This window comes from Amblyomma maculatum, chromosome 1, assembly GCF_055883805.1.
Source record: "Amblyomma maculatum isolate TAMU_Amacu chromosome 1, ASM5588380v1, whole genome shotgun sequence".
Lineage (NCBI taxonomy): Eukaryota > Metazoa > Arthropoda > Arachnida > Ixodida > Ixodidae > Amblyomma > Amblyomma maculatum.
In genome coordinates this window covers 363,376,675-363,385,420 of record NC_139344.1, presented here as the reverse complement: position 1 = coordinate 363,385,420, position 8,746 = coordinate 363,376,675, and the positions used below count along the sequence as shown (strand labels likewise).

At 41.8% G+C, this 8,746-nt stretch overlaps 1 protein-coding gene across 1 annotated transcript; it reads right to left on the bottom strand.

The window, feature by feature from the left end:
- Window positions 1–415: 415 nt before the first annotated feature.
- On the bottom strand, window positions 416–7,841 carry LOC146207979 (uncharacterized). Its single transcript, XM_084577904.1, has 6 exons — window positions 7,824–7,841; window positions 6,988–7,014; window positions 4,838–4,989; window positions 3,399–3,466; window positions 1,499–1,582; window positions 416–605 (listed from the first exon to the last, which is right to left on the bottom strand). The coding sequence occupies exons 1-5, from the start codon at window positions 7,839–7,841 to the stop codon at window positions 1,503–1,505; spliced, it is 345 nt and encodes a 114-aa protein (XP_084434030.1). The 3' UTR covers window positions 416–605; window positions 1,499–1,502.
- Between the last annotated feature and the right edge of the window lie 905 nt (window positions 7,842–8,746).

Sequence of the window (8,746 nt, the reverse complement as noted above, 5' to 3'; positions counted from 1 at the left end):
AATTATACTATAGAATTCATCTATATTACCCGCTATATACTTATTGACAAGGAACCCTGCTCCTAGTTGTCGCCTCTCTGGTAAACCTCGATAACACAGTACATGCCCATCCTTCAGTACAGTATATGCCTCATTCGGCCTCCTAACCTCACTAAGCCCTATGATATCCCATTTCATACCCTCTAGTTCCTCTAACAGCGCTGCTAAACTAGCTTCACTAGCTAGGGTTCTAGCTTTAAACGTTGTCAGGGTCAGTTTCCAATGGCGGCCTGTCCAGCGGAGTTACACCCCCAGTTGGTCGGAATTTCCGGAGTCCTCCACTACGGCGTCTCTCATAGCCTGAGTTGCTTTGGGACGTTAAACCCCACAAAACAACCAACGAACACTGCACCCTAAAGCAATTTTTATTCTGCCAGATACATTTCTGTCCGGTGATGATGCGGCAGCTGGCGACAGCCGCTGAGCGCCAAGTGCTCAGGCGTTCTCTTCTCCGCAAGTCTCCTTGTCATAGAGGCTAACGCCTTCCCCACACAACTCGATGTGATTCTCTACGCACTCTTCAGGAACTGAGTCTCTTTGTTGCAGGCGGACCCAGAGTGTGCACTCTAAAAACAAGGAAAGTAAGTGTAGCCGCCATTGCCATGTTTTAAGAAAACAAACTTATAAAACACGAATTGAAAAGTTCGGTAACATATAGTAATGACACTCGGCACGCCTAAGCATCGCATCAGAACGCACTATTGGGTAACCAATGGGAACACTTTCCGGTTAACATCGCTGCTTTCTATCTCCCCCTTTCAGTTTCAAAACACAGTAACACAAATATTTATTTGGGGTACATTACGAAACATTTGTTATCGAATAAAAAGCAGCCTTGTCAAAGATACTACGGCTAATTCATTTTGTTTAATGGGACGGAGGGTCTAAGAAACAGTACTTGTAGGCAGGGACGTTTGTAGCGCCAAAAGTGTCACGTTATCTAGATGTCAAGCTTTATTCGCGTAAAACGACAGAATTAGTAATGCTGCCTTAATCGTTACCTCTTGAAATTCAGCAAGAAAATTTCGTTTTCAAGAAAGTGTCGCCACTGTAGCTAATACGACCGGAGCTGAATTGGTAAAACGGCAGCGAAGTTTTTAGGAGCCTTTCCATGCCCAGTTTTCCATTTTTTGTGATTGCTTTTCACTGGTCTTGATTCGCAAGCTGTTGGGAAGATTTCCAGTTACGAATGCCAGCAGATCTATGCGCTACTTTTATTTGATGTCGCAAACGAAATTTTCGTGTTCGACCTCTCTCTCAGTAAAACGGACTTCTGTATAATGCATGGACGTAAAACAAACTTCACAGTCCACCCTCCGTAGTACCTGAGCCATGAAACCTAGTCGTAAATTGCGAAAATACCTGGGGTTTTCCAGTTGCAATGGCAATTTCGAAAGAACTGCTTTTCACCTTTGTAGTGTAATGAATGTAATACGTTAAGGGGAAAAACTGCTCTTACGCTTTCAGAAATTCTCCATTTCCAAGACGGCACACGATTTGAAGTCAGTGTACAGGATTCGGGTAATATCAGAATTGCTGGTGTCTGCAAAGTCAAAGCATTCTGAATTACAAAATATCACGTCAGGCACTATTCCATTGCGCATTAGTTTAATTTTCATTTTTCCTCGCAACATGTGCATAATATGCTAGCAGCTGCGAAAACCGCGATAGTATTGGTACTATTTACCATGAAGGCCAAAATAATTCGGGAATGAGATGACCTTTGCCGGCATACATATATATTTTCCATAACTATATATAACAATTTTGCCGTTTACTCAAATAAGCAAAGGTGTACGTCCGCTGCCCTTGCGCCATTTCTTTGAAGCAGGATGCAGTGCAATGCTTTTGAATGTGACAATGCACTGTAGTACGTCAGTGAAGCAGCGTAGATGTATCTTTATCGGTATAGTTTCAGCACACAGCGCGCAGCAGTAACAATAGGCGTACAGATGAGGAGGTGTTGATATTACTGTGAGCGTAATACGATTAACGCCCAAAATAGTGATGCAAATAGTAAATTCAATAAACAACTCGGAATATTAACAAGGATACATACTTTATTAGTGCCATTATCATCAGAGGCCATACCAAGCAATGACTTATTCATATCTCAACAAACTTCGTCTTCGTTTATACTAGGCAAGAGCGTGCATCCCCAGCATCTATATAACACAGGTGCTGACACAATGACGCACTTCAGGACGCCAGTTAGTGTGATCAGCTCAAAGATGAGGAGTGTGCACATAGCATTTTCGAAACCTAATGATATGCGGAATCGCTTGCTTCAGTGCGCAGTCGAATGCATATCTGCTAGCGACACACCGACTGGAACACAAATCTGATTCGCAAAGAACGAAATCGAATGCAAATCAAAAGCTGTCAGACGAAGTCACGATGACGTGGCATCTTTGAATCTGAACACGAAACGCCATCTGTTCGACTAGCTCAGGCTGCTCTTGACGAGACACCGCCAGGAAAGAGGGAGCTCAGGCAGCTTGCGAAGCAATCGACTAGAGTAACAGAAAACTGCACCAATATTTTAGATGCCTAGTGTCAGGCCAATGATTGTCCAGTATCTTATTTTCTGCTGATATCTAAACCGACTTTTTCATTTCACCATCAGCATTCTGAAGACCGCAAGCTTTCATAATTTGGCACGTATAAGACTCTCAAATCTGTAAGATCCAAAGTCACTAAACAAATACTTTTAACCTTCTATACAAGAGAATCATGCAAAACACGTTTGTGGATATTCCAAGGAAGGGGGCGTGATAATTTCCTATCCTAATATGGCCGAAAGCTTACTGTAATAAATTCGCGTAATTAACACCTAAATTGATGACAGCAGCTGGAAGGAAATCTCTACGATTATTTTATTCCTATCTCAGAAATAGCACTGGCTTTTTCTCGGTGCTGTAGCGGTGTTTCCTGGGTATTTTTCATGTAAGGCGGCAGGCCGACCATCCACGTTTTCTTACACTTCAGACCACGTCAGTTCGTTGCGGTTACTTTTATTTATTTTTCTATCGCTATATGCACACATCGCAAATGCGCGCATATTTCACAAATGTACACATATTCCCGACTTATGAACGCAAAAATGTTACTTGAAGCTCGTACTTGCTAACAACATGCATTAAGATTTGCAATGTAACGAAATAATAAAATTTCGTTTGTTTGGCACTTAATTACTATCTCACAGTTCGTTTAAATCTATTTTTCGTTACCGGTGGCACACTTGCGCATTTGGTTGCACGGCAGGCCTGGCCTATACAGAGCTAAAACTGATTTAAGTTTAGTGAGGGAACACCTAAGCTTTAAGTAGAACCGAAATGCTTAAAAGCAGCTTGTCTTACCTGAATTTACAACGGTGTTAACTGTATCAGGGGTGCTACCTGATGTGTAATGTAGGTCAACATACTTTCTGCGTGAACAAGGTTAAAAGAAAGAGTTAGACGGTAGTCTTTCAGAACGAGAAATCGAGGCTAGCAATCGATAAAGACTTATTTAAGTGGTTACTAGAAAGTCAATTAACTCGTTAATCCCCACTGAAATCGCCACGCAATGGATAGCGAGTTACTTTACTGTGTTCATGCTGTGGCCACTACTATACTACCTCTGCGACTTGTAAGAACAAATACTCTATGTGCATAAGTGTAGATTTTATGTACGTTATTTTCACTGCTTTGGCGCAGGTGACAGGTCCTATATTTGCTCTAAAGCAGAAAACAGTAGATGGTACCACATCAACATGTGGCTGAAATAGCAGGGAACTATGTTCTTACTTTGACACTTTGTCGATAGCACCTAATGGATACAATGTGCCTAGCAATGAACTAAAAGTAACAATCGCTGTAGCAGGCACGCCAAGAAGCAATGTGAAGCAAGACCATAACTGTGCTTCAGTATTCAATTCAAATAGCAGTCCTCACAGTGATACTGCCACAGATTCACTGTGTTGTGCAGTTCAGGGAACGTGATTTAAACAGTGGAAGGAAAAGGGTTTGATTCACGCCAGTTTTTAGTTTCGTATGATCTATGAGTTTCAGGCATCATGAAAAAGCTCCTTACGTGCCATACCGGTCCTTTTATAAATTTAGTACTATCATGATTTTACCATAATTTAAAGTTCATGTGAATAATAGTTTGCAGGTGAGTCGAAATATAAAGCTTAATTCTCGGTGGACCTCCGAGACGCCGCGTTACAAGTAGATATCCAGGGAAGGGGTTCCTGGCTTGAAACTTTAAAGCAGAGGGGAGCCATTTTTGCTGCTACACCTTCACCCGAACGCAGGTAGACCGTGTTGAAACAGTATAGGTTATTGGAGATAATCCAAGCTCACAGAGCAGAAAATAGATTCTAGCTTTTTCTGTAAAAGCTTAAGAGCCGAGTGTGGCACAAAAGCTGCCATAGGTGGCGTTGTCGTAGTCATACGTCGAAAATACGCCTTTAATAGTGCAGCGTTCAGGGTGGCGAGGAAAATTTGAATTAATGCTTAGGAACCAGCTAGTAACCAAGTTGGTAGCTAGTTTGTGATAAGGGTTGAAAATGACCACATATGCGCCTCCGGTTATAAGGTGTCAATCGCTGGTGTAGGCTTGATACAGCCGGTGGTATTTCATTGATCTGTATTCCGAGGAGTGCAGCAAGAGACTTAATCATTCATTTTAGTCCGAATGTCTCGACTAGGTATCCGAGGTCTGCATGAGAGGAACTGCCAAAACTTATAAACTTGCATGACTTCTCTTGCGAGAGACGTCCAGACTTAACGATTGCTTGAATCGGATAGCTTACATATCGTCAGTTCCGTTTATATGGAATGCCCATCGGTACGTCGCCAGGGGAGGGTCTAAATCAAGACAGGTGCGCGTTGCTGTGAGACATTTGAAGATGGGATCGGGGTTAATGTCCCGCACCGCCGCGATGTCCTGAAACAACGTTGCAAGCTGCAAAGAGAAACATCACACGTAAGCAATAAATGAAAACTTAAAGTTACAAATTGTATTAAGCATGCTGGCCTAACTAGAAGATCGAAACAATTAAAACCTTTATCTGATCGCAAGGCCTTTGACACTGTAATCCACTGAAAGTGAAAAACCGAGTTCAAAATAATTTTATTATAAAGCTTTCAGTGCAAGACGGGGATACTGAAAAGGAAGCGGAGGTACTGGAACTCAGTGCGCAAAATAGTGACACTTTATTAAAGACCAGCAAAATGTACTGCTGTGATAAGCAATGTTTTTACGACATTCTATTCATGTGTACGGCTAAGTACCTTTTGTCAAAAATATTTGTGATTGCCTTACCCAGCGTCTCTACATAATAAACGCGTAGCTTGGATTCTGGTTTGGTCTACGTTTAACGTCCCAAAGCAACTGATCCTATGAGAGGCGCCGTAGTGGAGGGCTCCAAAAATTTAGACCATCGGGGGTTCTTTATAATGGAATAACATCGCATAGCACTTTTAGCCTCCATCGAAAAGAGGCCACCGCGGCCTGGATTCTATCCCGCATCCTTGGGCAGTGCAGTTGAGCGCCCTAACCACTGCACCCCACGGTGGCGCGTTGCTCGGATTCTGCCAGGTCGGCTGAGATAAAAGAAAATGCCGGTCGATTTCATATAACACTCTTTCGAAATATTGTTGATGCCAAGAATACTGCAGCTTTCAGACAGGACATAACCGTGCGTTAACCAGAGGTACAAGTTGTAACATAAAAACTTACATAGGCTTTTGTGGTGCAAGACGGTTAGCGGCAGATGAGAGCAAAACAGCAGAGGAAATTCATAATGTTCTGGCCACTGATAGTCGAGATTTGAGAAACTTTTCAGGCCCTACAGCTGGCATGTTTGCGGTTAAACTGCGCACATTGAGTACGTACTGATGGGCCTTTTATCTCAAGGCACGTTTTAATATAAGACATACGGGATTCTGTCACGCTTCATACCAAAGCTGAATCAACGGGTTCGAGAGGACTAAATCAACTAACGCCCTGTTACTACAGTCTCATACCATTTGAACTTAAAGTCATGAACAGCCGAACCGCGCACGTTTCTAAAACTTGACACGAGACAAAGTCGACACATTACGTAAGTTTGCGTGCGAGGCGCAGTTTCACCGCGAACGGGCTTTCGGTTTGTCCCGGGATCCATCCTGCACCCTTGATATCGGGACAAACACGCTTGATCAGAGCCACATATGCATGTTCATAGGACTTGGTTAATGCGGGGCTTCATATTGCGCTGGCTAGTTTTTCCCCTAATATGGTAGCTCCGGACTGTATGGTAGGTATTGCGTGTGAAATATTACGGGTGCTAATTAGGGGATTGGAATTAGGCGAGGAGCAATGTGCATACACTCTTATCTGAGCATGAAACGAGAGCCGCGCACGGAAGATCTCAACGCTATCGCGTCATACTCTAAAAGGTGAAGCTTAACTGTCCCTCATGCATGCTTGTGTTTCCCTTTTCCTGGCGGTAGGACAGAAGTCAAAATGTTTAATAAATACATAAATAAATAAATAAATAAATATATATATATATATATATATATATATATATATATATATATATATATATATATATATATATATATATATATATATATATATATATATATATATATATATATATATATATATATATATATATATATATATTAAGCTCATTTTAAGAATTCGAAAATAGCTTTTTGCACGGCCGGAAACGTCTTGCATTTCTTTCCTCAGAGTTTTAAACTTCGCGCAGTGTGCTCTACTGACAGCTTCTGATTAAGCAAAACAAACTTTTTGTCTTTCCCCATAACGGTAATAACTCTCTGCGCACATTATACCAAATAATTCAGGCATGTTCAACTTCGTGATGCAGATCATTCCGAAGCCTAGAGCAATCACAGAGAAGAAAGGGCACCGATTCCAGCACAATGTTTGCATGTTTTCATCACTTACTTGCTCTATGGTTCCTTCGGATGGTACCTGAAAACACAAAGCAGGTTGTAGTGTATGACAAATGCTCTAAAACAACTTTAATTACTTTATAAAAGGACCTAAAAATATTACTGTAACAGAAAAGAAGGAAGTAGCGCTGCCATTATTCCATGACGCGTTAGAGCATGTTGGACTTCATGACATTATTTATATCGGTATGTTTACCATCGAGTTGTGCTAAAGAATAAGGCAAATACAGAAACCGCTTTGTAAGGTGTTCCACAAATTCAACGGAGACTCGCTGAATCCCTTCCAGTAGAGCCGACCGAGGAAGCGTGTGCAGAAAGAATAAGTTTAACCAGAAACAATAACATAATGGAAATATTCGTCGTGCATTTTTTGCGGGCATCAGTAGCCACGTAATCGCTGTTGGAAACATCAAATAAAGTGCGCTATATAGTTGACTCACTGCACAAGACTATAACAATAGTACATCCCTGCGCAAAATAGGAGAGTCCACATGAACCGCTACAATTATTATTTTTCTGTAAAAACAAATTCACCTGACAAATTTGCTTCGGCAATGTGGCAAGCATATTAGTGAGGCTTCCCTATGCATAACTTAGAAAAAACCGCTTTACCGTCAAAAAAATCTGACTTGCAGTTTTGCCAAAACGCAAGGTCCCTGCACTTTTGCGCACGGGTGTACATTGAACTAACATTCTGTCATAAACTAACATTCAAATGTTGCTTGCCTGAACGCATTATTTTCGTAAACTGCCACTACTGCATTATTTGAAGCTGTAATTATTCTGAAATCTATTCTACTAGGCTAAACCCTTGGATTTGTTAATCACCAAGCACTGTATGTCCATTTCTAGCACCTGATAGGAGTTATGGATTCAACAACATAGGTTCTTTACCCATGGTGCCCAATATTTACCAGTAAGGGATGTATTTGGTTCTAATCAGGCTCAATCAACACGGCTTGTATCTTAGAAGCTGTGAAATCAGCAAGGCAACAGGAGGTTTTTGATTTATCTCAGAAGTGTCGAGATCCTCCGACCCAGATTTACTGGTAGTCTGGGAGCTGACTACCGGGGCAGTAGCTTGGCATAAGTAGAATGCGCACAGCGTGGCAAAACGCAATCTAGGAGAAAAAAGCATTCTTGGCTTTGGGGCACTTGAATAGCAGACTGTTTACTGCAATCCGTTACGCACATTCGCTTAAACTTTCATGGTTGGCAAACAGAAATAGTACTACTGGAATCTCAACCACGGTCTTTTATTCTCGTTGGCCTGAGTGTGGTTGACAGGATAAAATTCCCTGTTCCAAGTACCTTACCGCTGTGTTCTCTACATAAAAATAACAAAACGAATTAAACTACCTGCATAAGTTACGTAGCGTAGCTCCCGATTGCCGGGTTGTACTCTTATGCTTGCTCTACTTCCACAGATGTGGCCGCATACATTGGTCTTAGGGAACAGAGGGCAGATAACATAGCAATTGTTTTGTTTTGTTTTATATATACCTCATTATATAGCCCCCGCTAGCGCGTAAAATACCTACACGTCACGTCTGCAATGTCCCACCGTGTTGGCTCAGCGGCTGTTCCCCGCTATAGGTCGAATCCCTTACACGTGTAATGTATTTTGGTTATGAAGGAATAGAAAGAAAAACATGTCCTCTGCAATGTTAATGCCCTTGACAGAACCTCACTTAGCTGAAATGGCTGTGATGACTTTAACCACGGCAGCCTTCATACAACACACGTGCGGT